We start from the raw sequence: 27,000 nt of genomic DNA on the forward strand, positions 1-27,000 counted from the left end.
TATATTTTGCTTCGTTTATTAATAAATAATTACACTATTTACAAATTCCTAGCAATGTGTACTAGATATTTTTCTAGTTCCATTGAATTCGACTAGCACTTAGTGGTGAGCGAGGAGGACGGGGGCGTGGGGAGCGGCGTGGGCGTGAGCGTGAGCGGGAGCGGAGTTGGAGACGACCGCGTTGAAGCCGTTGTGGTCGTCAGCGGTGTACTGCACGCGACGCACAGAGCCGTCAGCCTCCACCAGAGAGTACTCGCCGTGCACGGCGTCACCGTCGCGGGACTCGTGCTGGGACTTGTTGTCGCCGGTGTGTCCGTCAGCCACAGAGTAGGAGTAGTCGTATTTAGGGTGAGCCTGGCACAGAATATAAAAGTAATGAGCACCATCGATGTAAATGTAAAAAAAATTAAGTATCATGAGTTAAAACTGGTATGCTAGAATAATAAAGAAGTTGGTGTTGTTACATATTTGGTTAACTTACGTATTCCTCAACATGAGCGGGAGCGAGAACCTTAGCGACGGGAGCGGCGTAGTGGACGGGAGCGGCGGCGTAGTGGGCGACGGGAGCGGCGGCGTAGTGAGTGACGGGAGCGGCTACATGAGCGACGTGAGCGACAGGGGCGGCGGCAACGTGGGCGACGTGGGCAGCAGGGTGGGCCTCGTCGTGACGCACGATGCTCTGAGAGGAGACAGCCGCGGCCGGGGAGTAGTGCGCCGCCGGCAGGAGACCCGCCGCGGACACAGCCAACACCGCGCTCAAAGCTACGATCTATGGAACAAAAATAGTAAAAATATAACATTGCACCTTACACTGTTTGCTGTATTGTTAAAAGTTATATGTATTAGAATAAGTACTGCACGATGACTTACTTTGGAGAACATATTGATGTGATTATGAGAAGTGCACAACTGATGCATTGTATGTGTAAAGAGCCGCTTATATAGTAGAGGCACGAAGCACATTGGGCGAGTCAGGCACAAGGTCGACAGGCCAAAGTTGCTTAAAGTTTAAACTCTTGAACGTTGGATGTAATACGATGACTAATTGGATTATAATACATATCGTATGTATAGTTATACAATAACTGTATCATGCATGACATACTTAATACTTTTTATAGATAGAAAAAAGAGCTAAACTTAACCAGTTTTGTGGGTTATATAACGGTAGCGTTTCCATTGACGTTTCAACTTAGCAAAAGCTTGAGTTGATTAAATGCGTGAACTTTGATTTGCATGTATGCAGGTTAATTCGGAAACGTTTTGATGCCTTTAAAATTAAGCTGCCATAAATTTTGTGCAGGTAGTGATTATCATTACTTATTCATGTCAGCATTTCGAATAACCCTATTCATGAACATTATTGTAATCTATTTAGGTTACGAAATTTATTTTGGGTTTCAGCAACAAGTTTACCTAGTATGGACTGCAATGTTAATTAGTCATGTAAAAATAATAATATACATAATGAAGGTAGCTTATTCAATTGCTTTGACAATATTATCTGTAAGCGAGCATTACAATATTAAGCTTTTGGAAATACATATATTAAAGGTTTAAAACTTAGCTCGATTGACCTTGTTTTCACAAGGGAGAATTACAAACAACTGAATAATTTTCATCAAATAATTTATTGAGAATAAATAGTTATTAAAGTTAAGTGCACGTTAACAACAAAACTAACAATGCATGAATATGTCATCGTTCAATACATCTTAAAGTTTGTGAGAAATCAATGATGTTTTTTTTCTTCTACATGCTTGGTGGTCTGCTTTACGGCAGCGGAAAATCTGCAACAAAACACAACACGGTTAAGATCTGTAGCGTAATTCTCTGCAATTGGAACCATGGTCTGCAAACATAGTGTCAACGATGCGCGCTAGAGGCGTTGATCAGTTTTCAAAATAACATTTTTCGATAGTTAGCCAATTGTCAATACTCGATAGAAGTAGAGAATCACGCTACGTTCTTATTTTTTAAACTATAATGTAGGTTATTGTTGTTGATGTAACAATGTTTCGATCGACCACATAAAAAAAATAAACGTATTTTGCAAAGGTCACAAAAGTTTAACGATGTCAGTCTCATTGTAAAATAGTAGTTCTTGGTAATTATGTGCCGTTCTGCGGCACAATGGCTAATTGTGTTTTGACTAGATTCTACTCGCGACTTCAACCACACTTCCACTGTCAGAATACATATAGAGAAATATGTTAACCATTACTATAATTGGATAAAAACTAGTTTTTATAACCAGAGCTGTGTGGAAAATATATATTTTTTTTTTTGTGAAAGCTACAACGTTAAGGTTTTCCATTACTTTTTATTCTATTAACTCTGTTTGGGATTTTATTGTTTGCTCTTACCCGACGTGTTTGTCAGCGGCATACTCCACAGTGCGCACGGAACCGTCAGCTTCATGCAGGCTGTAGACTCCCTTCACGTTGTGACCGTCGCGAGCCTCGTGCTGGTACTTGTGGTCACCGGTGTGGGGGTCTTTAACCTCATACGCGAACTCGTACTTAGCGGGGCCCTGCTAAAATATATAATTTTTACTGCAAATTTTACCAAAGCTACTACTGTTAGGATTGTTACAAACTTGTACATCAAATAAAGAGCCATACATTAAAATTGTAGTGAACTGAGGTAGTAGTAGGAGATATTAGTTATCTTAAAAAAATCAATGTTATACTTACAGAGTGATCAGTGAAGCCCTTGGGAGGGGGAGCAGGTACGTCATGACGCGAGATATGCTGAGAGGAGGTAGCAGGCTCATGGTGATGTTTCTCAGCGCTCTTGTGCACGTATTCAGCGATGGGCACAACCTTCACTGGTGCAGCAACAACGGGGTGGTGCTCTTCTTTCTTTTCAACAGCGGGAATAACTTTTACGTGAAGTTCTTGCTTTTTCTCGTCATGTTTCTTTTCTTCGTGCTTCTTCTCATGACTTTCCTTCTTGGGTTCTTCCTTCTTGTGTTCAACTTTGTGCTCAATCACGTGCTCGATTTTGTGCTCGACCTTGTGTTCGTGTTCAACTTTGTGTTCATGATGTTCAGCTTTATGCTCAACTGGTTTATGTTCCTCCTTCTTTTCTTGTTTAGGCTCGACTTTGTGCTCTACCTTATGCTCAACTTTGTGCTCAACTTTGTGTTCATGATGGTCGGGCTTGTGTTCAACTTTGTGCTCAGCTGGCTTATGTTCAACTTTGGCGTGGTGTTCTACAGGATGCTCGATTTTTTGTTCAACTTTGTGTTCCACTTTATGTTCTACTTTATGCTCATGAGCGTGTTCTTCGTGCTTGTGTTCGTCGTGATGTTCATGTTTGTGTTCCTCGTGTCCGTGGTGTTCATCGTGGTGGCTGTCATGATGATCATGGTGATTGTCGTAGCGAGTGATGGTCTGCGACGAGTAGGCGTGCTCCGCAGCGTGACAGGCGCCTATGAAGGCGATAACAGCGATAACCTGTGAATCAAACAAATAAAAAGATTTTAAAAACTTGTCTGTCATTGTCAGGTAATCGTAATTTTCATATAAAGAAATATAATCTATAAGAACTATTGTTTTATTTATGCCTTACTTTTATTAACATTTTAAATTGTCAAGTTTTTCTTATGAGTGATTGAATGCACTTGGTCAACTGATGTCGAGTTAATGTTGATTGTTCATTTTATACTGTTTAATTTGTTACCGGATCGAGACTTTGAGAAGCCGGTTTTCATGGATTTTGCTCCAGAAATTGGCGTTTCAGTTAATGAAGGACAGTCACTTTCGTCTCGGTAATATTTTTGGAAATGAGTGATTTGACTCAGTAACGCACTTCATAATAATATATGAATGTAACAAAAGATTGTTAGTTTGTTTGTGCGATAATCAACCACGTTAATATATTTCTGTAGATAGCTGTTTCTTACTGAATAAATTAGTATCCTAATATAAAGTAAATTTTCGTTCTTTCAAATAAAATTTACAGGTCTATGACAAAAAAAATCGGACTGACTGAAAAGACATAAGATATTCCATCAAAAGCTTATAAAAGCATTGAGGAAAATGATAAAATATATAAACGGAGCCACGAGCAAAAGCTTAGTTGTTCAAAGAAATAACTTAAACTGCAGCCGAATACGTCATAACCGGTTACGGTATTCGGTCAGTACGCACAATGTCAATGAGACATTATTTATGTAGGCGTTTTAAATCTGTCTCAGAAAAATAAGAAACAAGATTATTTAAAATTAGATTTTATATCTGTACCTCGATGTGAATATATCAAGGAAAAAAATTGATGTAAATTTTCCTAGACAATCTGATAATATCACATGGACTTCATATTTCGGTAAATAAATGCATAATTAGGAATTCATCTCAGTTTTAATAACCTAATTAAAATCTCAATCCAGCCTGCATTTAGATCATTAAAAACTTGTTTTAATCAAAAGTGGATTAACAATTTACAGTATGTAAATCCATTATAATTTATACGGAAATACCAATGCTATCGGAAACAAACCTTGCCCTAAAAATTAAGGACTTTTTGGTACTTATAGAAATTAAGGCCGTAAGGTCTGAGGTTATATTTGTGATCGACTATCAACGTAGTAACCAACTGTGGTTACTATGTTGATCCATACCCCTTCCTTGGCAGCGGCCGCTGACCTTTTGCGGTTCTAATACTGATCATACAATGTTGTACCCAAGTTATTTAATTGTCCAGTGTACTGTAATAAATACAGTTGGTCACTTCTACAACCACCATCATGTAATAGGAATTCTAGAGCGGGTTTCATTTTGTCAGCTTTGTTGATCGGTGTTTAATTGTTTTTTATTAAACCTTTAAGGTAGTGTCATGTTTGTCGATTGTATTCTATAACATATCTCTTATGAAATGATCGAACATCTGCTCTTAGAACTGATTTCGTTACGTGCGAGTAGTGTAATTGGGGTCCATAGTAACAAGCAATTGGTTTACGTATGAACAACTTTCACTATGTTATCCTTCCAACAATTTTCCTCTGAGTGGCTTAGTCATTCACTTGGAATCAAGTCCAATCCTTGCGAAATGTTTAAACCAAAGAAAAATTATTATAAAAAGGTATACCAGCGTTGTACCACTACACTCCTTGCATTAATTGCAAATTCCGTACACCACATACATTGACATGATTCTGAAGGTATAGTCTTTTAAAATATATTCAAGTGTCATCCTTATGTACCTTTTGCTTTTATTTGGTGTGCCTTTAAAGGGCTAATTTAAAACATTTCGGAATAAAACGTTACCTAACTAACGAGCATGTTACAAATATGTAAATTGCTTGTAAGCACATTCTTACAGCAATTTTAAAATCACCAAAATCATACAGATTTACCCAGAGTTCCACTCAATTCTTCGTTCCTCTTAGAGGCAAACTTTATTGCCTACTTCATAAAAGGTTATTATCTGGTATTTCCGTATCAATAAATGCACTGGCATCGATGAAGTATTAAAATAAACTTGTACTTATATATTATTTATTAACAATTTTTAAACAAGGACATAAAATTTACAGGTCGTCTGCCTTGCTATGACGCTGGCTGTCGTGAGTGCAAGGCCGCAAGGTCATGATCAAGGTCACGCGTCTCTGTCATCGAAGAACGAAGTCCATCAAAAGATTCAGTTGCAACACCATAAGGCGCATCATAAGCATGACACCGACTATTATGTAAGAATAACTATAAACTTATGTTGATTATAATGTTTAGCAACTCTGATTAAGTATCGGTTAGATAATCAGCTGTAACATTAACAGTTGTAGCCATACATTATCTGTCAATCTATTGGATAGGTTTTTATTTAACCCATTTCTGTCCCACTGCAGGGCAAGTCTCATTCGAAATGAGGGGAAGGGATTATTAGATAGGTTATCCAACGTTTATGTATCAGACGTCAAACTGCCTCATAAACTTTTATTTTTATAAGCCGGCTTAAATGTTAGTTAAGTATCTATGTTGATAAAAAAAAATATAAAACTAACTTAATGTTCCAGGCTCATCCTAAATACGAATACGCTTATGAGGTTGTAGACCAGCAGACCCACGACCATAAGTTCCAGCACGAAGCACGCGAAGGTGATGCTGTGAAGGGCATATACAGTGTACAACAACCCGATGGCACCCTCAGGATTGTGGAGTACTATGCTGATAAAAAAATCGGGTAAGACTTCAGGACTATTTAATGTAACTACATACTAGTACTATTTGTAGTTAAATACTAGTAGTTTGTGGTACTCGTAGTATAATAGTGGTACTGTAAGTGTAAATAAATAAAATATTGTGTTGTTGAAACATGGAAAATTCGGTAAAATACTTAACTGTGATGTGATATGTAGTGTTTTGTATATGTTACTGTCAAAGCCCGAACTGTGGTAAATCCTAAGATTATCCGGTAAAACCTAAGATTTACCTAATATATATATAAAAATTGAATGATATACGAATATAGCTGTTCCGTGATTACAAGTTGTGTTTAGATATAAATACATTGTTATTGTCTTGAGGATAAAAGACATTACTAACATTATTTTGTTGTTCATAATCAGAAAGTGTAGTATTTACAAAAAAAAACACTTTTTTAACTTTGTTTTCTTCAACAATCACGATCTATTGTATAAAATCTTTAGTAAATTATTAACAGCCATAATTGTTGTTGCAGATTCAATGCCAATGTGAAATATGAGGGTCACGCAGCTCACGTTGTTCCTGAACATCAACACTAAAATTATTGTGTCTAGTCAGTTTTTATTCTTATTTAATGATATATTAAGATATTGTGATATTCGTTTAAGATTTTTTGTTGTTGTTTGTTATTTTGTTTAATAATGTTAATAAATAAAATTCAAGTAATTGAAGTTAATTTTTGCTTCTGCTGTTATATCCTTTATACTGTTATCTGTAATTGAATGCAACCCTGTGAGAATATGTTTCTCAACTACGTACAACAATGCATATTATAAGAATGGTTAACTTAGGCCTCCTACAAAAATGTACCTAGTCTTATCAAAACTTAGCATTTAAAGAGGGTCTTTAGTCATTTCGCACCACAAGCTATTCGCCCCGCGGTGCGAATCGCCCAAGTACTGTTTCTGAATAGGTCCTTTCGCACCGCAGTGTTTGGAGCGGGGCGAATGGCCTATGGTATATTTTGGAATAGGTCGATTCGGACCGATGATAAAATGAGTCAATATCCCTTTGGTAGGTCTAATTTAGACTCATAAAAAAATCCAATCGAGAATTAGTACAGGTGAGAAGAAAAGTGATTGTTGACAAAATAATGTTACAGTATTATGTTTAAACACAATGTAAAGATGGCATAGTCATATCGATTTTATAAATAATCATACAAACTACAAAAAGAGAAATCATCATAAAAAAAATAACACAAGTATTAGTAATATGGCAATGGTCTAAAATCACAGTTCGATTAACATTTGACGCTTTACTTTGAACTAAATTTTGATAATCACAGACTATGATGTCCATTACAATTTCCTCATAACTAGTTAAATTTTCAAAGTCGATAAAAACTTGTGGTCCGAATCGACCCATTGTAACGAGTTATTGGGCGATTCGCACCGCGGTATGAAACGACCCATTCAGAAATAAGAATTAGGCGATTCGCACCGCGGGGCGAATCACTTGCGGTGCGAAACGCCTAAAGACCCTTAAAGAAACCAATTAAAAATACATTATTCGCATACTTAATACAATATATAAATTTAGTAAAACATCAATCAATCTAATTTCTGTCGTTGACGTCGTGAATATAGAAATATATAATACTAGCTGACCCGCGCAACTTCGCTTGCGTCACATAAGAGAGAATGGGTCAGAATTTTCCATGTTTTTGTAACACTTTTTACTGTTACCTACTCTGCTACTGTTGGTCGTAGCGTGATGATATTAAATATGCTTTTTTTTCACGAAAAATATTCTCAAAATTATTTATATCTCTTACTATAACGAAGTCGCGCTAAGACATATCCGCCATTAAAACAGTTGCCATGGCAACCGAAGTTTGTTGATTTTTCGCGAATTAGTTGAATTTTCTGAATTTTTCCGGGAAATGCGTCATTTTCCCGGGGTAAAAAGTAGCCTATGTCCTTTCTCGGGTATCAAAATATCTCCATACCAAATTTCATGCAAATTGGTTCAGTAGTTTAGACGTGATTGAGTAGCAGACAAACAGACAGACAGACAGACAGACAGACAGAGTTACTTTCGCATTTATAATATTAGTATGTATAATTCTATTTTCACGTACCTAAATGGAAGTTCAAATTTATTTTGTATAAACTTGTTGAAAACCTTTTGCGTATTTCTCTCACGAGAAGTACTGCAATACGCTGCTATGCGTGTGACTGCGTTAAATGTCGAAACGGATTTTAAGCGTAGGCGTTATACTTTAATTTTTTGTACAAAAATTATAGAGGAATACGGACGAGGATCGTCGTAATTACACAAGTTTTAGCAAAATTGTAACGTGATAATTGACTTGATGACCTTACCTAAAAAGTCGTTATGTAAGTTCAGGAGAAAAAGATGAAAAAAAAACGTAATGCTGTCCAATTTTTATCTAAAAAAACGCCTGTCGACATTACATTATTTTGTTTCGCTGGAATTTTGTATACTGCCTCATTGTTTTGCTCATTCCAAAATTTTTAGATGGCTGATTATCTCAATGGATGAGCTTAAAATTTGTTTCTGAAAGCAGTAAAAGGCTAGTCATAAATAACTTATAAAATTAAATAAAAACTAAAACGAGATAAAACAAGCCCAGCAGTTTGGAAAAGAATAAGAAGCAGAATAGAAGAATTAACAGTACATAGTCAGGATCTATTTGAACCCATTCAGGGAATTAAATAGGAATGTATTGCTAATATTTATATACTTTGGAAGAAATTAATAAAAAACCATCGTCATCAATTAGTCGATAGCCCCACTTGTCACAGAAGAGTTTTTTGGTCGTTACTATGGTGAATTTTGATTTCTAATATGTTATTGCAAACCATCTATCTGGTCTCTACAATGTCATACAGGAACAATAGACATAGACACCAACAAATTATCCTCTAGAGTCCTAGCGTCACACAGTCGGGTGAAAATGGTACAGCTTTTAATGCAACTTTTTGTGTCATCCATCTTTCGATTAGTTATCATCATTCTTCATCATTATGTCGAACTAATGACGTGGAATAGGTTCTCAAATCTATCTTAAACACAATTTTGAATTGAAGAGTTCCAGCTTATGGGTTGTTTTGATTCGCGGTTGATATAAATAATACGTTATAATAGTTGTTTCTTTTGGTATAAATAATTGCCTTTCTAAAATTGAATATTTTATTTTCTCTAAAAGTAACAAAGTGAAATTAAGACATTAGACAATGAGATTATAACAACGTGTTATTCTTCCGAAGTGGCATAGTAGGTATAATTTACCACAGTCTAACTATTTTCGAAATTGTTTGAAATACCAGGGGAGTGATTGTAAGATGATTACATCCTCTTTGAATTATTATAAGGTACTAATCATTTAGCTGGAAGCCGTATTCATATCGATTTATTAACTTTTCAAATATTTTTTTACTGCATGAATATGTTGTTATTAAAGTTTGACTTTTGATTTTGGTTACTGATTTTAGGATCTGATTGCTTAGAACATTATCAAAAGAATGTGTCTGCATATTGAATTTCCTTTGGCACTTGACACAAATTTATGTTTAAGCTTATCATAGGAGTTTTTCATTTAATGGTTTCACAATACATAAAATCTCAACGTAATTTGACAACAATAAACATAGTTTAGGTGTGTTTATATTGAATAGTTTTTGAGTTATAAAGGGATAAGAAGTAGCTCTAATGAAAAATCACCTAATATTCAGAAGGCACCGCTCGCCATCTTTTATTGGGCACAGACAGAATTAAATAAGTAAATTAAATTATAGGTATTTATTAGTCCTTATCACATAGTGGGTAACAAGAAACAGACAATCAACAATTTAAATTAATAGGAGCCAACAAATAATTTATCACAGCGTTAGAATCAGTGGTGGTGATGGTGTTCAGGAATGATGTGCTTTGCGTGACCCTTGTAGTGCACGTCAGCGTTGAATCCAGACTTCTTGTCGGCGTGGTACTTGACGATCCTGACGGTACCGTCGGGCTGGTCCAGACCGTACTCGCCCTTTACAACATCACCGTCACGGTGCTCGTGCTGGTACTTGTGGTCGTGGGTGTGAGGGTCCTTGACTTCATAGGCGAACTCGTATTTGGGATGACCCTGTAAGACAGAAATATAATTTAGCAAAGGCCAGTAAATAAAAAAAACATAATAGGTAATTATGATTGAATTTGAATATGTTTGCATCTTACATAGTACTCAACGTGCTTGGTCACATGTCCGTCGTGGTGTAAATGGATGTTCTGGGAGGAGTGAGCGTGTCCGTGATGCTCGTGATGTTCGTGGTGCTCTTGTTTGTGCTCATGTTTGGTCTCGTGTTTGTGTTCATGTTCGTGGTGATGTTCATGATGCTCATGATGCTCATCATGTCCGTGATGTTCATGATGTTCGTGGTGATGCTCCGGCTCATGCTTGTGCTCGTGAGTGTGGTGCAGCACGATGCTCTGAGATGAGTAAGCGTGACCATGATCGTGCCCGTGACCTTCTTGTGGCCGCGCGGCTACTGCTGCGATGATGGCTACGGCTGCGAATACCTGAAACAAATAAATTTTACCTTCAATTTTATTGATACGATGATTGATGGTGATGTCGAAGTATTTTCTACAATTATTTTCAAATATGATAGTTTATTTCTGATTCGCGCTATATTTTTGTCATAATATTATTTACTAGCTGACCCGCGCAACTTCGCTTGCGTCACCTAAGAGAATGGGTCAAAATTTTCCCCGTTTTTGTAACATTTTTCGTTGCTACTCCGCTCCTAATGACCGTAGCGTGATGTTATATAGCCTATAGCCTTCCTCGATAAATGGACTACCTAACACTGAAAGAATTTTTCAAATCTGACCAGTAGTTCCTGAGATTAGCGCGTTCAAACAAACAAACAAACAAACAAACAAACAAACAATCAAACAAACAAACAAACTCTTCAGCTTTATTATATTAGTATAGATTACTCTTGATTACTGAGAATGTTTATCTAAATATAATTAAATTGTCAAAATCCATAGAACACGTCAACAACACTGAAGAAAAACGTGTTTAACTGAATTATTATTATTTTGTTCTGTTTTTTTTCAATTCAACTAAACACAGTACAGTTCACTTCACTTAAGAAACTCAAAAATATTACTAAAGTACCTTAAACAACATGGTGAATTATTTTTTGTTGTTGCTCTGTTAAACAATAAAAGTTAATAACTGATACATGCAAAGTCTAAGTAAGTCCTTTTATACAAACAAAATGAACCAATTAAAAGCCTGAAATATAACTTACACTTGGTAAATTAAAACCACTTGAACCAGTTTTAAAAACCAGCATTATTATATTGACAATGACGGTCGCATAACTGAATCCTTGAATTTTCGGTGTCAATGATTTACCTGCCTTTCTCCAAAGTATGAAGAAAGGAAAGTATAATGAATTATTACTTTAATCGTGCTCATTATTTCTCTCACATCCAACCTAACTATCAAATGTTAGATTAACTAAGAATGAAAAATTCAATTTTTGGAGGTAAGTTTAAGGTGCATTGAAAATATTCATGAATGTTCGTATAAAAATAATTGTTATTTAAAACCTATGACATTAAATCTTAAATAATTGATTCTATTAAAACAATTTTCAACAGATATTACTTGCGTTTGTTTGGTTCATTTTACATTCAATATTTATCATATGCGAAAAACTATGATCGTGTGGTCTAAGTAATCGACGGTTCGAACCCGAGGCATTATACCAATGAAATTTAACTTCACTTCTGTATTTTCTTGAGGGCATTCAAAAGTCCTTAACTCGCACTTGACCAGCGTGCTGGACTCAAGTGCTCCCCTCTTTCGTTCGGGAGGAGAAAATTGCCTAGTGGCACAGTCAAATTTTAATTTTACTATGCCACTAGGCACGTTTCTAATAAAAGTAGGTAAGGAATGATAATTATAACAAAATAGAAATGTGCTTATCTGTCTTATTGCTTATTGTGTATTTAGCTGAGTTATATATTTCTATCAATCTGCACAGAGTCAGTCAGCCTGCGACTTCTGTAGCGCGATTCTGTACAGTCGGTACTGTCGAGTATCGAAAGTTCTACATCTGGACCGTATTGCCAAAATAGTTAATACGACGCCCAACAGGGGCACTGATCAGATTTTCATACAAAATTTCTGGATGACAAGCCGGTTCTCGGTAGTCAATAGTAGTAAAGAAACGAGCTGCTGTAGCGCGATTCTGTACAGTCGGTACTGTCGAGTATCGAAATTTTGACATTTAGCATGTACTACCAAAATAGTTTCTACGACGCCCATCAAAGGCGCTGATCAGATTTTCATACAAAATTTCTCCATGACAAGCCGGTTGCCGGTAGTCAATAGTAGAAGAATCGAGCTTCTATAGCGCGATTCTGTACATACAGTCGGTACTGTCTAGTATCGAAATTTTGACATTTAGAATGTACTGCCAAAATAGTTCCTACGAGCCCTGTCAGAGCGCTGTACGAGCGCTGTACGAGCGCTGATCAGTACCTCGATTCTGTACCACTATCGAGTAACGACAACCGGCTAGCTATCGAAATTTTGACATTTAGAATGTACTGCCAAAATGTTTCCTACGACACCCGCCAGAGGCGCTGATCATATTTTCATGCAAAATTTCTCGATGACAGTTCGGTTGTCGGTAGTCGATAGTAGTACAGAATCGAGGCACAGGTTTTCATACAAAATTTCTCGATGACAGATCGGTTGTCGGTAGTTGATAGTAGCAGAGAATCGAGCTACTGGTTAATTAACCCTATAGTTATAAGTGCAATGACTTCAACAATGTGTATTATTATAAAAATGTCCATAATAACTATACTATTCATAATACTAAAGTATAAACCGGAAGCCCAATTTCCCTCAGTAAATACCAAGGAGCGTTTGACATTTAAAAAAAAATATAAAAATAGTTCTTGCAAATTACGTAAGTGTTGATCTGTTTTTCAATAGTTGCTCATTTGTCGATAGTTGATAGCAGTACAAATTCATTCCTCTGTCTGAGTATCTTACAAATGCAAAAACGGAAGTACGTGTAAAAATATATGTTTATTTTGTATTAGGCAATAACTTAAACAACGTTTTAACAACAGCTAAACAAAAATAATCTTAACAAGGAAGGAATCAGTGGTGGTGGTGGTGATGTTCAGGAACGATGTGTTTAGCGTGTCCCTCGTACTTGACGTCAGCGTGGAATCCGGTCTTCTTGTCGGCGTGGTACTTGACGATCCTGACGGTACCGTCGGGCTGGTGCAAGGCGTACTCGCCCTTCACCACATCACCGTCGCGGTGCTCGTGCTGGTGCTTCATGTCGTGAGTGTGAGGGTCCTTCACTTCATAGGCGAACTCGTATTTAGGATGACCCTGTTGAATAATACATATGTACTTAAAAAGGGTTTGCATAAAAATTTGAAGAGTTAAAACAATATTTAGTGTGATAATCGTACATAATATTCAACGTGTTTGGTCAAGTGTCCATCATGGTGTTGTTTGATGCTCTGAGATGAGTACGCGTGTTCGTGACCGTGGTGGTCATCGTGCCCGTGACCTTGTGGCCGCGCGCTTACTGCTGCGAAGACAGCTAGAACCAGGATAACCTGTAAGGAAGATATGTGTTTTGTAATAATATTATGCCACCAAAAACATTCTGTAAAAACCTCAAGTCTCGCCGTAAAAAGTTGTGAGATCTATGTAATACCAAGTCGATTAATCTATTTAGTCCCTACTTAAAGGACCTTCTGTCTTAAGTTATTACGTATGTTATTATCATGCCAATTTAAAAAATATACCTCTAAAACAAATTGACCGACTTGGCCATCGCATGATTTGATTATTAGTATGTATCACAGCACGACAAGAAGTTAATGCTCCTGAAATATTAATGGCGAATTTGTGTTTTCTTGCGATGACCAAGTCGATCTATTTGTTTTAAAGGTATTTTTGTTAAATTGGCATGATAATAACATACGTAATAACTTAAGACAGAAGGTCCTTTAAGTAGGGACTAAATAGATTAATCGACTTGGTATTACATAGATCTCACAACTTTTTACGGCGAGACTTGAGGTTTTTACAGAATGTTTTTGGTGGCATCTCACTTCTTTTTGTAGAGCGAACATAAGTCCAATTTGTATGGAAAGACGTTTTTTTTTCATAATTCAACATATTTTCCAATGGGAATGTTGTTCAGTTTCATGGGCTAAACACCCTTACCCACCCTATACTACCTCCCGTTATGCCTCATATAGTAGGTACTTATTTACACCTATTTATTTTATTTTCTACAGTAATAATAATTCATTAACTGCAAATGTAACCTTGTAATCTTATACATTTATAGGGGATTACAAAGTTATTGTTGCAGTTGATGTATTTAGAAAACTGGACCGAAATTTGAAAATATTAAATTTTTCCCATGATTAAGACACTAAACCCTATTTGTATTCTAAATTTTAAGCTTCTAAGTCTGCTAGAAGTACCTTAGACTTTTGATGATCGGTGAGTCAGTGAGTCAGTGAGTCAGTGAATCAGTGAATCAGTGAGTGACAAAATTCAAAATTTTAACAAGTTGTCATTCTTAAACTACTGGTTCAAATTGGCTGAAATTTTAAATATACCGTGTTTATACAATGACTGATTAGTTGCTGAAAATCCAGGCTTCTTGTTTTATCCACAACGAAATTATAGGGGTGTCAAAAATAGCCCGAATTGCTTCGAGAAAAGGATGTTACGGCCGTGCCACTTTTTTTTGCTCGACTTGCGGGGGCACTTCCGTGCCCCCAGATTTTGATACAAGTAATGAAATTAGTGTATTCGATTTTTTGCATTAAGCTATTTTACCTTGAGAGACATGATTTAAAATTGTGCTTTGTGTTCTTTTGAAGAAATTCGGAATGTGACTGATGCTAATAAGAGCTCTTGGTATCGTTTATATACAAAACTAGTCGGCGTGTGACAAAGTTCCAAAAACCTGTAATGTGTGTATGTCTTAAGTTCCAACTTAATTATTTTTGACCGTGAATATTTCGGGCCGACATGTCATTGTGTTTCCTTTCTCCAAATATTTCAAGAAAGTGTATGGTTGCCTTTTCTCTGATATTCTTTCGGAAATACCTCCTTCTTATGAGTGTAAGCTTAGTCTAACATATTTGAGTATTTAACTTAGTAACGAAAAAAATGGTTAATTTTTAAATAAAGATTCGATTCAAAGAGTCAAACAGCGATGTGTTAAACATAATTTGAAAAACTTTAAAACTGAAAATGACTATCATTACTTGTATAAGACCTAAATATTTTAATAAAACAGGTTTGTGTTCTTTTTAAAAAAAATATTTATGAAATAGCTTTAGTACAAAATGTAACAGTTTTCGTGGTAACGTAATCAGAGTATAACAATATTAAAGGCTTCAGTAATGATCATGGTGATGATGGTGATGATGATGGGGCACGATGTGGTGAGTGCTGTGTTTCACGTCTGCGTGGAACCTGCGGCAAAAGTCAGGAAAAGGTTTATTTTATTGGTTTAGAATCAGCATAGTCTGATTAATTATTTCTTATTTGCTTACCCGGTGTGGTGATCGCCGTGGTACTCGACATGTCTGACGGAGCCGTCGGGCTCATGCAGCGAGTAGTATCCCTTGACAACGTCACCGTCGCGGTGCTCGTGCTGCGACTTGTGGTCGCCGGTGTGCTCGTCATCTACCTTGTACTCGAACTCGTACTTCGGGTGCGTCTACAACACAAACATTATTTAAACAACACCTTCACACACACACACACACAGACATAGACTTGAAAACATTGTTAGGTACTAACATAGTAGTCATGATGATCATGTCCGTGATGTACAGGCTCGTGGTGTCCGTCGTACTTGTGTATGTACTGAGACGAGTGAGCGTGACCTGCCACCACCGCTACACCCACAGACAACACGCATAACACCTGAAATCGAAAACGTTAATTGAATCGTTGATATATGCTAAAAAATACTTTTATTCTTAATTCAATCATTGTTGTTATTTATTGGTGGAAGGAAATTACGATTACAATACATTTAAAGCAAGATAATTTTACTTAAATGCATAGGGCATTACTGTAGCGGACTTTGCAATGATTATTTTTGTAGAGATAATGAGAAATGTTTTTAAATTATATTAGTCGTTGGATGTATGCAAGTTTAGTATGCACCCTTTATCGTTTTATTACGAGTACGTTTCATTGTAATACCCAAAAAATTACTTAGGCAAGAAATCAAAAATCACATTGTCTAGGTGTAAAAATGACCCCTCCTTTTTTCTTCAAATTGGACTACAATTTCTAACTTGTGTGTTACCAGTAAAATTAAATCAATCCAAATACCTTAAAGAACATCTTGCTGACTTGTTGTTAGAACTGTTACTGCTTGAGTGAAACTAAGTCCAAGAGGTGACTGATACATGACGTGAAAATCTCACGTCTTATATAGTTCAAAAAAGGTAGCCAAGGTAATATTGATTTCACTATAATTATAATTGCTCGTTAGATTATCACGATATGGACGTTCTGTTGTGACATAAAGTTTCTAAATGTTATAAAACAGTTTTTGTTTGCGTGTTGTTAGGGTAATTTACGTGTTATAGTTTTTACGTGATAACAAGTATGGCAATATTGACGAACAAAAACGTAAAAAGTAGACATGCAAAGGAGATTTAATATTATGATGTAGGGTGATGAAGGGAGTCATGCAGGGTATGAAGTTACTATAATGTTCGGGATTCAATATCATGAAATACCTGATACAAATCAGACTTTGGACTGATTTATCGAGTGTTCCAAATTTGCGCAAATTTTTCATTTAATTATGACATAGATTCTTTCATTTATTTTGCGCTTTATCAAAAGGCTAACTTAGATAACGTATCTATAGCAAGATGATCTACATTTATACCCCATTTTAAACGCATTAATAAGCATCCAAAATAATCAGTATTGTCTTATGAATGAGCGCAGTTTTATAAAACCATGCAGTGCTATGAACTAATTTACATCGTAATGACCTCTTGAGCTTAAAGCTTGCAGTTGGAAATTTCATATTACTATCCAGGTACTTATTTTAATAGGCTTCTCGCTTCTCTTTTCGTCGATACTTCTGCATCTGTTTGTTTAAATACTAATATTGGCGACACCTACGCAAATTCGCTCCTCTCTGTATTTAAAAAAATCTTATATTGGTACTAAGGACTTATAAAGGTACGTAATTACCTACGTAATTCCAGCAAGCGTGGACATTGAGAATGTTTATTTAAGCAGTGCCTTTGTCCACCGGCGGTGAACATCGAGAGTAGTAATATGAAACTCGTGTCTTTGTCCACCCGGGGTGGCCAGCGGGAATAATTTAAAATTAATTCTCACTGTCCCCCAGCGGTGGACATCGAGAACTTTTTAAAAGATTTGTGTCTCGGTCCACTCGGGGTGGACAAGCAGGGGGTGGACACCGGGAATATACCCGAAATTTCTTCCATCTTTCCTTAACAACTTTCAGGGTAAGTAAAACAAAAAAATAGACTTTTATATTTGTAAGTGTTTTATTTATGTTTTGTAACAATTTACATCAACATTTTTGAGCAATTCCTTAAATATAATTATAACAACATTGAGGTTTGTTTGGTTTAGTGATGGTGGTGATGTTCAGGAACGATGTGTTTAGAGTGTCCCTCGTACTTGACGTCAGCGTGGAATCCGGTCTTCTTGTCGGCGTGGTACTTGACGATCCTGACGGTACCGTCGGGCTGGTGCAAGGCGTACTCGCCCTTCACCACATCACCGTCGCGGTGCTCGTGCTGGTGCTTCATGTCGTGAGTGTGAGGGTCCTTCACTTCGTAGGCGAACTCGTATTTAGGATGGCCCTGTTGAATGAAATATCAATGATTAAGGCGTACTCTAAAAAAACTGAAAATAATATTGAATGTAAAATTAAAAAGACTTTCGTACATAGTATTCAACGTGCTTGGTCAAGTGTCCATCATGGTGTTGTTTGATGCTCTGAGATGAGTACGCGTGTTCGTGTCCGTGGTGGTCATCGTGCCCGTGACCTTGTGGCCGCGCGCTTACTGCTGCGAAGATAGCTAGAACCAGGAATACCTACGAGAAAGAGTTTTTATATTAAATATTTACATATTATGTTGATAAGGTATCTAATTAGCATTATTTTTTCTTGTATTTTGAATTTTCAGTTAAATTTTTTTGTACCTTCAGAGACATAATAAGTTATTATGTTATGATGTTGTTTGGTAGAAAGTCTTAAACTGACTGATAAATGTAAGGGTTTTACTGGACCTTTTTATATAAATACTTGCTTTAATTTGGTATAAACTCGTAAATGTCTCCAAACCTGTTTTATGCATGAATATGATCCTTTTTATGACAGCATAAAGCTGACCTTGAATAAATTTGTGTCAATGAATTTCCTTTCTCCAAAAATATCCAAAATTTCTTTCATACATTTTATTATCAATGAATGAGTCGGACGATACTCTTGCATCTTTTATGGTACAACGGTAATATGGTTGGTGAATTGACGATTCTGAATTCTTAGCTACTGCATTAGTAAGATACTGACAGACGCCTCAGGTCGTGGGGAATATAATTTTATTGATTTATGAATTTGTACTATGTCATAATTTCTTTGATGGCAGGCTTTCAGGATTTAGGATTTCAGGTTGGCATTTAATTATTCATACTGTTTAATTATAACTAAGAAGTTTACTAAAGTGCTTATAGAGCTTTTTACCATTAATGATCATATAATGACTTATAACCTTTGGTTGAATTAGACTGTATTCAGAAAATCTTAGGATTTACTACAATTCGGGCTTTTACAGTAACATATACACTATGATTTATAGGGAGAACGTATAATTAAAATGTCTTAAAAATCAATTCATATATATTTATTTATATGCATTTAGTATTCCATTAGGTATAACAAAATGGATGTTTCAAGTAGTCTGTGTTCAGTAGTGATGATGGTGATGAGGCACGATGTGGTGGACACTGTGCTTGACATCAGCGTGGAAACTGTAAAAGAAAACGTGTGTTAATTAGTAACTAAGTACTAATTATTTATAATGACCACTTTCAAATAGCTTTCTGGTATATTGGAAAGGAAAATTAGTTGAAAATGAGTTTTATGTACAAAATCAATAAAGACGATGTCAACAAAAAATGTTTTCTTACCCTGTGTGGTGATCGCCGTGGTACTCAACATGTCTGACGGAGCCGTCGGGCTCGTGCAGCGAGTAGTATCCCTTGACGACGTCACCGTCGCGGTGCTCGTGCTGCGACTTGTGGTCGCCGGTGTGCGCGTCCTCTACCTTGTACTCGAACTCGTACTTCGGGTGCGTCTACAATACAAACATTATTTAAACAACACATTCACACACACATATAATAATATGTAGACTTGAAAACATTGTTAGTTACTAACATAGTAGTCATGATGATCATGTCCGTGATGTACAGGCTCGTGGTGTCCGTCGTACTTGTGTATGTACTGAGACGAGTGAGCGTGTCCTGCCACCACCGCTACACCCACTGACAACACGCACAACACCTGAAAAAAATATTACGAATTAATTTGTAACAGTCAATTTTGATCGCGACACAAATTTATCAAATTCTGTTTTTGAGAGTAAATAATCTTCCTTCTTTTTTACTGGTAATGTGCCTTTTACCTTGAAGAACATTTTGTTAAGTTGCTGTTAGAACCCTTGAGACTGGTTTAAAAGTGAGACCAAGTGGTAACTGATACATGACGTCCGAATCTCACGTCTTATATAGTTAAAAAAGGTAGCCAAGGTAATATTGATTTCACTGTAATTACAAATTGCTTGTTAGATTATCACGATAGATACGTTTGGTTGTGACATAAAATTCTTAAATATTATAAAATGTTTTGATCGCGTGTCAGGTATACATTTAAAATTATGTCAGAGTTAGATAAGATTGTTGAAAATGCAGCGATTTTTTAAGCCACACTCCGTGCAAGAATGTTATATGCGGGCTGGATGGTACAATCAAATGTTGGCCATTAAAAAGAGTGGCCAAGATTTTTTTTCCATAGCATTACTATCTGAACTGCCGGTAAATTCACCCTCTGTATCATTAATTTTCATAAGTGTCAATACTTGACATGTATGAATTGATTTGATTTTGAAGTCAATGGCTGATTAGGTGCTGAACTGTAATTCAATTCTCTCCTACAATCGACACCTACCAAAAGACATTTTGTATGAAAATCTGGTCTTCACCTCTAACGGCCGTCGTAGGCCCGTAGCCAGGTGCGCTCACCGGTCGGTAAACGATCTATGGGTTAAGCAAACCTTGGCGTGGTCATTCCATAGATGGATGACCGCATTTGAACAAGGCGTCTCCGTGCTTCGGAGGGCACGTGAAAAGTCGGTCCCGGTTGTTATCAATTAAGATAACAGTCGTGAAGCCATGTCAAAGACCTTCGGGCGGCTTGAACAACTTTGACACTAGCTTGACCATTAACCATACGATAAGAAGAAGAAGAAGAAGGATCTATTGTGGGCATTACTACTACATAGACTATTTTATATGTCAAACTTTCAATACTTGACAGTACCGACTGTAAAGAATCGCGCTACTGTTTAATATTCTTTTGGTACTCATACTCCTTTTTTTTAATTGCTTATAAAATTACAAGATCTTACAAAAAATAACTTACCGTATGTTTTATAATAATTATTTATATTTATACATTGCCCAGATATCAACTTTGTAGTACAACAAGTAAGTAGAGAAAATTTTAGCGTCAATACTTTTAGGTCTCAATACAACAATAGCCTCCATTGTATCAAAAATATTTTTATGTTATACGAGCATTCATTTGGTATAACAATTTATATTACAGTAGTTTAGAAAAAGGCTTTTTCTTCTTCGATATGCTAAAATTATCTTTGTCAAAGGTTACTTCAAATGGGTCTTATGAATGAAATAATATATTTGTTTTTATGTCGGAATACTTTTACTTTATAGAAATCTTATATCAATAAGTAACACGTTTAAGAATTAACAAATAAATAGTTGAATAACATTTTGTCTGCTTTGGTTTAGTGATGGTGGTGATGTTCAGGTACGATGTGTTTGGCGTGTCCCTCGTACTTGACGTCAGCGTGGAATCCGGTCTTCTTGTCGGCGTGGTACTTGACGATCCTGACGGTACCGTCGGGCTGGTGCAAGGCGTACTCGCCCTTCACCACCTCACCGTCGCGCTGCTCGTGCTGGTGCTTCATGTCGTGAGTGTGAGGGTCCTTCACTTCATAGGCGAACTCATATTTAGGATGACCCTGAGAAAAATAAAAATACAAGAATTATCAAAATTCTTTACCAAAATGATACAGATGAACAAGATTTCTACTTACATAGTACTCAACGTGCTTGGTCACATGTCCGTCGTGGTGTAAATGAATGTTCTGGGAGGAGTGAGCGTGACCGTGGTGTTCATGATGTTCGTGGTGTTCTTGTTTGTGCTCATGTTTGGTCTCGTGTTTGTGTTCATGTTCGTGGTGATGTTCATGATGCTCATGATGCTCATCATGTCCGTGATGTTCATGATGTTCGTGGTGATGCTCAGGCTCGTGCTTGTGCTCGTGGCTCTGGTGCAGCACGATGCTCTGAGATGAGTAAGCATGACCATGATCGTGTCCGTGACCTTCTTGTGGCCGCGCTGCTGCTACTGCGACGACAGCTGCTATCAGGAGTACCTAAATAGAGTAAAATGTTTAAATGAGATTGACTATCCTATACTTATCATTTGTTAACAATTGATAATTATTTCTTGAACACTTAAACTTCGAAATGGCATTGTTGTGTTGCCTCGGTAAACCACATCTGGGTTAAATAACCCTTGGCACGGTTATTTCATAGATGGGTGACAAATAAGTGAAATTTGAACTGAGTATCCTCATCCTTTAGAGGGCACGTTGAATGTCGGTTCCAGTTGTTGTCCATTAAGATAACAGTCGTTTAGCTATAAAATAGGCCTTTCGAGTGGCTTGAACTATATTGACACTGGGTTTAACCAAATGATAAGAAAACAAATTAAATACCTTGAAAGTCATGATGGAGTAGTTAATTATCAAAGAACTACTTTGTAACTGATAAAGTAAAGGCTGAGGGCGTGCTTTTTATATATTCAAGTGTGAACCTGTTTTACTCAACGAAATAATTTCTTTTGAAAGCACCTTGGATAATTTAATTATGAACTTGCAATCTTTCTCCGATTTCTATACGAGCATATTTTCGTAGATCTAAATAAATATTCAGAGTTATTTCAAAATAATTGCCTATTAAGTATTAAAATTACTCATTAGGTTTAGAAAATAATAAAGTTATTGTATAATATGTCGCCTACATTATCGTTTTTATTATCATGTACTAAGTTTAACTACTTTTAGATCAGAAATTACATAATAAATGTTCGAATTTAATGATTCCTTCCTTATGACACCATACTACCAGCAAAGAACACATAAATAAATACCATTCCACTTATTTGAAATCACAAATTTCGTCGTCAAGAAGAAAAATGATTTATTGGCATTTTTATTAAAGCGGCTTGATGATAAAAACAGTGTTGAAAAAATAGAGAAAAAAAAAAGTAAAATTATACGATCACGCAGAGGAACAATAAAAGGCTTTACAAGTATCACTTAATATCTATTTATTATTCAATAATTTACAAAATTTGTGAGATTGCTTGTAAAATATAGTAATTTGAATAGAAATCAGTCAAGTCATTTTGAATCTTGTAGGTTAAGTTCAATAATGATGATCATGATGATGATGATGAGGCACGATGTGGTGAGTGCTGTGCTTGACGTTTGCGTGGAAACTGTGGAGCAATTAAAATATGTGGTTAGTAAAATTACATACATTCATGCCAGATATAAAGTCTTTCTCGCAGAGGTGCAGGCATGGACTAAAGAAAAAAAATCTTCTAAGAATATAATAGCTAACATATCATCATAATACTAATTAGTTTTATTGAGAGCCAGATAAGAACGATTGCCAGATAACCTACTTGCTAAGTTAAGTTTTGTTTGTTTGTTTGTTTATCGTATGGTTAGTGGTCAACCTAGTGTCAAAGTTGTTCAAGCCGCCCGAGAGGCTTTTGACGTGACTTAACGACTGTTATCTTAGTAGACAACAACCGGGACCGACTTTTAACGTGCCCTCCGAAGCACGGAGATGCCCAGTTCAAATACCACTACGCGGTCACCCATCTATGGAATGACCGCGCCAATGGTTGCTTAACCCACAGACTAAGTTAAGTGACAGCAAATATATAAAAGTAACTATCAACATTCCTTATGATAGTTATTCAGAAGTGGCGGAATCGGGCGAAAATTTTGTATGCTTCTATTGTATATTCTACATTACATCTAATATAGTTATTGCATAGGCAAGAAGTGGGACCATTAACGTCCAAATGATATAATATTGTTTACCCGGTTTTATGATCGCCGTGGTAGTCGACATGTCTGACGGAGCCGTCGGGCTCGTGCAGCGAGTAGTATCCCTTGACGACGTCACCGTCGCGGTGCTCGTGCTGCGACTTGTGGTCGCCGGTGTGCTCGTCATCTACCTTGTACTCGAACTCGTACTTTGGGTGCGTCTGCAACATAAACATTATTAAAACAACGTCTGTAGTTACCTCCATCCTCTACCATTATCGATTACCGACACCCGGCCAATCATTGAAAAATCTGTTAATCTGATCAGTGCCTCTAGCGGGCGTCCTAGGAAGTATTTTGGCAGTAAATTTTAAACGCCAAACTTTCGATACTTGACAGTACCGACTATAAACAATCGCTCTAGCATGCTCAATACACTAGTTATGTACGTGGTCAGTTACTAACATAGTGATCATGATGATCATGTCCGTGATGTGCATGCTCGTGGTGTCCGTCGTACTTGTGAATGTACTGAGACGAATAAGCGTGATCTGCCGTAACTGCTACGCCCACTGACAACAAACACAGTATCTGAAAGAAAACGTAAGGGTCACGGGTTAGATACTTATAAAAAATACTTTAATTAATTCAAAAATGCACATGATTATCATTTTATTATATGTATTTTACCTTGAAGTACATATTGTTTATTATATGTACGAAACCAAGTCCAAGAGGTTACTAATATATAACGTGAAAATCTCACGTCTTATATACTTTAAAAAAGGTAGCCAAGGTAATATAGATTTCACTATAATTACCAATTGCTCGTTAGATTAAAACGATGTGGAAGTTTTGTTGTGACATAGAATTCCTAAATGTTATAAAATATGATCCGTTCGCGTGCTGGTTAAAATTATATAAAAATTAAAGTAAAGGAAAATTACGAATTAAGTTATTGAACTCTGGTTATTAGTTTCGACTCAAATCAATTGTTTATTTATTTTAAGAATATTCTAAATAACAAACTTTATAAAAAAAATACAAAATAATTTCGGCGATGTAAAAATTGGCTATGAATTATGTTTTTTTTTCTTAACCCATTACTGTCCCACTGCAAGCCAAGGGCCTCCTCTCAAACGAGGGGGAGGGGTTAGGCTTTTAGTCCACCACGCTGGCCAAGTGCGGGTTGGGGACTTTGCTTGCCCTCAGTTTTAATTTAAGTATTTATAATAAGCTAAAAAAGGTTTATATTCGCATTCCGATGCTATAATTGCTTGCGTGCCGGAAATAAATAAAAGAAAATACAAATTATGAAAGACTGCCTCTGTAGCCACTATTAAAATAAATCGGATCGGGTAAAATACTAATGGTTGAATCTAATTATATTTGAATATTTCTCAATACTAGCCTAGAGTTTGGTAGCGTCACCGGTAAATGTCGATGAACTCGCCTCCTGTTACATGGGACCACGATTGTTATTTGGAAGACGTGTACATTTCATACACTTCTGTTTTCGGATAAAACAAGTGTCCGTCATGTCCAGCATTTGCGGATGTGTATAGGTAACAAACAGGTATTCATGTATTTCAGTTGACAATTATTTAAAAGCCACTAAACTGTACATTGTTTTCTCCCTTAGATACGTCAAACGTCACGTCGTACTTCCGTTACGTCAAAGCAGCAAAGTACCATCAATTTGACATTCACTAGTTGTCAACTAAAATACGTGATAACCCAGGGGTGTTGTGGATACGTGTAAGTATTACTTGCGCATCCAAAAACGCGGAACATATGCATTCATTAAGACATTCGCATCCGCATCCGTGGATTACGAAGCAACACTAATCTGAACTTATGTTTGAATGTAAGAAAGAAAGAGAGAGAGAGAAATATAATATTTGTTTGGTGCCAACTCAAAATAGCAATATTAAAATTTTCCTTAAGATTCGGAGCTCAGTTAATTTTAAATTTTGAATTTTTTCCTTCTCATATTTTTTGGAGGTATTTTTTTGTGAAAAACTAAAGGTATACGGACTTAAACATCCATTTCTGCATTACTACTGGAAAACGTTTCCGTTTTTTGTCGGCTTCAAAAATAAAAAACGAAACGTTTTTTATTATTAAAGTCTTAGAGGGGTCTTAGAGAGGTCCCTACCATGCATCAAAATTTGGACGGTGTGTTTATTTTAAAAATGTGTGTTGACGCTACCGCAGGGCAATATTCGCATTTATAATACATACATACAGAAAAAAGAATGAAAATCGATACGATCTCTACAAACTTCCTTCGCTTCATTCGTATTTATACATTTTCAACTTAAACATACTCTATGCAGAATTTTCGGATACTTAAAGCAAATCTTACATTGAACAAATAGAAATCTTAACTAGGAATGTTAAGTGTAAACGTAAAAACAATCGTTACTTAAGTAATAAAACAGTTCAATTTCCTTAAATAAAGTAATAAATTAATTGCTCTTCTATCGTTAAATAAAGGCGTTCGTGAGTAACGGCCACCAGTAGTGCGATTCTCTACAGTCAGTCTTAACGAGTATCGAGACTTTGATGTTCAAAATGAACAAATCGGCGTTGATCGGATTTTCAAACAAAAATTGACAATAATCGATAGTAATAGTAGACAATTAGTTACCTATTTTTTCTTACCGGTACCTTGATTCTCTACTACTATCGACTACCGACAACCGAACTGTCATCGAGTAATTTTGTATGAAAATCTGATCAGCGCCTCTGACGGGTGTCGTAGGAAACATTTTGGCAGTACATTCTAAATGTCAAAATTTCGATAGCTAGCCGGTTGTCGGTAGTCGATAGTGGTAGAGAATCGAGGTACTGTAAGTGAAATTTTTGCGAAATATTGAGATATCGATGATGATTTTTATCTGATGATCTTTATTTTGTTAATTGACCAAGATGGTTTCACTAGTGTTTAGCTTAATAGTGACATCAAGTTGCTAGCAATACCAGTTTTTAAAATAGTTAAAATTTTTGAAAAGTCTTGAACTATATTATTATGCCATCAAAAACATTCTGTAAAAACCTCAAGTCTCGCCGTAAAAAGTTGTGAGATCAATATAATACCAAGTCGATTAATCTATTTAGTCTCTACTTAAAGGACCTTCTGTCTTAAGTTATTACGTATGTTATTATCATGCCAATTTAAAAAAAAATACCTCTAATACAAATAGACCGACCTGGTCATCGCATGATTTGATTAGTTAATGCTTCTGAAATGTTAATGGCGAATTTGTGTTTACTTGCGATGACCAAGTCGATCTATTTGTTT

The 27,000-nt window shown here is 36.3% G+C and overlaps 8 protein-coding genes across 8 annotated transcripts; 1 reads left to right on the plus strand and 7 right to left on the minus strand.

Moving 5' to 3' along the window:
• LOC142973096 (larval cuticle protein A2B-like) lies at window positions 1-909 on the minus strand. Its single transcript, XM_076114652.1, has 3 exons — window positions 871-909; window positions 482-769; window positions 1-354 (listed from the first exon to the last, which is right to left on the minus strand). The coding sequence occupies exons 1-3, from the start codon at window positions 880-882 to the stop codon at window positions 100-102; spliced, it is 555 nt and encodes a 184-aa protein (XP_075970767.1). The 5' UTR covers window positions 883-909; the 3' UTR covers window positions 1-99.
• Window positions 910-1,685: 776 nt separating this feature from the next.
• Window positions 1,686-3,643, minus strand: LOC142973271 (uncharacterized). Its single transcript, XM_076114909.1, has 4 exons — window positions 3,577-3,643; window positions 2,697-3,461; window positions 2,367-2,536; window positions 1,686-1,790 (listed from the first exon to the last, which is right to left on the minus strand). The coding sequence occupies exons 1-4, from the start codon at window positions 3,586-3,588 to the stop codon at window positions 1,733-1,735; spliced, it is 1,005 nt and encodes a 334-aa protein (XP_075971024.1). The 5' UTR covers window positions 3,589-3,643; the 3' UTR covers window positions 1,686-1,732.
• A 1,489-nt stretch (window positions 3,644-5,132) lies between these two features.
• LOC142973100 (larval cuticle protein A2B-like) lies at window positions 5,133-6,763 on the plus strand. Its single transcript, XM_076114656.1, has 4 exons — window positions 5,133-5,167; window positions 5,543-5,695; window positions 6,020-6,186; window positions 6,685-6,763. The coding sequence occupies exons 1-4, from the start codon at window positions 5,156-5,158 to the stop codon at window positions 6,746-6,748; spliced, it is 396 nt and encodes a 131-aa protein (XP_075970771.1). The 5' UTR covers window positions 5,133-5,155; the 3' UTR covers window positions 6,749-6,763.
• A 3,248-nt stretch (window positions 6,764-10,011) lies between these two features.
• Window positions 10,012-11,361, minus strand: LOC142973272 (uncharacterized). The gene is made up of 3 exons (XM_076114910.1): window positions 11,350-11,361; window positions 10,401-10,742; window positions 10,012-10,308 (listed from the first exon to the last, which is right to left on the minus strand). The coding sequence occupies exons 1-3, from the start codon at window positions 11,359-11,361 to the stop codon at window positions 10,072-10,074; spliced, it is 591 nt and encodes a 196-aa protein (XP_075971025.1). The 3' UTR covers window positions 10,012-10,071.
• A 1,998-nt stretch (window positions 11,362-13,359) lies between these two features.
• Window positions 13,360-15,087, minus strand: LOC142973273 (cuticle protein 19-like). The gene is made up of 3 exons (XM_076114911.1): window positions 15,076-15,087; window positions 13,683-13,832; window positions 13,360-13,599 (listed from the first exon to the last, which is right to left on the minus strand). The coding sequence occupies exons 1-3, from the start codon at window positions 15,085-15,087 to the stop codon at window positions 13,360-13,362; spliced, it is 402 nt and encodes a 133-aa protein (XP_075971026.1).
• A 473-nt stretch (window positions 15,088-15,560) lies between these two features.
• Window positions 15,561-20,010, minus strand: LOC142973107 (uncharacterized). The gene is made up of 7 exons (XM_076114663.1): window positions 19,947-20,010; window positions 19,700-19,825; window positions 19,450-19,616; window positions 19,254-19,290; window positions 16,051-16,176; window positions 15,801-15,967; window positions 15,561-15,720 (listed from the first exon to the last, which is right to left on the minus strand). The coding sequence occupies exons 1-7, from the start codon at window positions 19,956-19,958 to the stop codon at window positions 15,642-15,644; spliced, it is 714 nt and encodes a 237-aa protein (XP_075970778.1). The 5' UTR covers window positions 19,959-20,010; the 3' UTR covers window positions 15,561-15,641.
• Window positions 17,883-18,474, minus strand: LOC142973231 (cuticle protein 19-like). Its single transcript, XM_076114869.1, has 3 exons — window positions 18,463-18,474; window positions 18,205-18,354; window positions 17,883-18,119 (listed from the first exon to the last, which is right to left on the minus strand). The coding sequence occupies exons 1-3, from the start codon at window positions 18,472-18,474 to the stop codon at window positions 17,883-17,885; spliced, it is 399 nt and encodes a 132-aa protein (XP_075970984.1).
• A 1,337-nt stretch (window positions 20,011-21,347) lies between the features above and the next one.
• Window positions 21,348-24,422, minus strand: LOC142973275 (uncharacterized). Its single transcript, XM_076114912.1, has 6 exons — window positions 24,384-24,422; window positions 24,159-24,284; window positions 23,748-23,914; window positions 23,068-23,131; window positions 21,799-22,001; window positions 21,348-21,597 (listed from the first exon to the last, which is right to left on the minus strand). The coding sequence occupies exons 1-6, from the start codon at window positions 24,393-24,395 to the stop codon at window positions 21,348-21,350; spliced, it is 822 nt and encodes a 273-aa protein (XP_075971027.1). The 5' UTR covers window positions 24,396-24,422.
• Window positions 24,423-27,000: the final 2,578 nt, after the last annotated feature.

This window comes from Anticarsia gemmatalis, chromosome 5 (assembly GCF_050436995.1).
Source record: "Anticarsia gemmatalis isolate Benzon Research Colony breed Stoneville strain chromosome 5, ilAntGemm2 primary, whole genome shotgun sequence".
Classification (NCBI taxonomy): domain Eukaryota; kingdom Metazoa; phylum Arthropoda; class Insecta; order Lepidoptera; family Erebidae; genus Anticarsia; species Anticarsia gemmatalis.

Excerpts from the sequence above, each read along its gene's own strand:
- LOC142973096 (XM_076114652.1), bottom strand. Across the intron at positions 355-481 it reads CCGCTCATGTTGAGGAATAC|GCTCACCCTAAATACGACTA; the intron begins GTAAGTTAACCA and ends ATTCTGTGCCAG.
- LOC142973271 (XM_076114909.1), bottom strand. Across the intron at positions 2,537-2,696 it reads AGGGCTTCACTGATCACTCT|CAGGGCCCCGCTAAGTACGA; the intron begins GTAAGTATAACA and ends TATATATTTTAG. Across the intron at positions 1,791-2,366 it reads GCCGCTGACAAACACGTCGG|ATTTTCCGCTGCCGTAAAGC; the intron begins GTAAGAGCAAAC and ends GTTTTGTTGCAG.
- LOC142973100 (XM_076114656.1), top strand. Across the intron at positions 5,696-6,019 it reads AGCATGACACCGACTATTAT|GCTCATCCTAAATACGAATA; the intron begins GTAAGAATAACT and ends TTAATGTTCCAG. Across the intron at positions 6,187-6,684 it reads TATGCTGATAAAAAAATCGG|ATTCAATGCCAATGTGAAAT; the intron begins GTAAGACTTCAG and ends TTGTTGTTGCAG.
- LOC142973272 (XM_076114910.1), bottom strand. Across the intron at positions 10,309-10,400 it reads CCAAGCACGTTGAGTACTAT|GGTCATCCCAAATACGAGTT; the intron begins GTAAGATGCAAA and ends TCTGTCTTACAG.
- LOC142973273 (XM_076114911.1), bottom strand. Across the intron at positions 13,600-13,682 it reads CCAAACACGTTGAATATTAT|GGTCATCCTAAATACGAGTT; the intron begins GTACGATTATCA and ends ATTATTCAACAG.
- LOC142973231 (XM_076114869.1), bottom strand. Across the intron at positions 18,120-18,204 it reads CCAAGCACGTTGAATACTAT|GGCCATCCTAAATACGAGTT; the intron begins GTACGAAAGTCT and ends TTCATTCAACAG.
- LOC142973107 (XM_076114663.1), bottom strand. Across the intron at positions 19,617-19,699 it reads ATGATCATCATGACTACTAT|ACGCACCCGAAGTACGAGTT; the intron begins GTTAGTAACTAA and ends TTTGTATTGTAG. Across the intron at positions 16,177-19,253 it reads AGCACAGTGTCCACCACATC|GTGTTATGCGTGTTGTCTGT; the intron begins GTGCCTCATCAC and ends TTTCGATTTCAG.
- LOC142973275 (XM_076114912.1), bottom strand. Across the intron at positions 23,132-23,747 it reads CACGGCGATCATAAAACCGG|TTTCCACGCAAACGTCAAGC; the intron begins GTAAACAATATT and ends ATTGCTCCACAG. Across the intron at positions 22,002-23,067 it reads ATCATCATCATCATGATCAT|GTACTCCTGATAGCAGCTGT; the intron begins CATTATTGAACT and ends TACTCTATTTAG.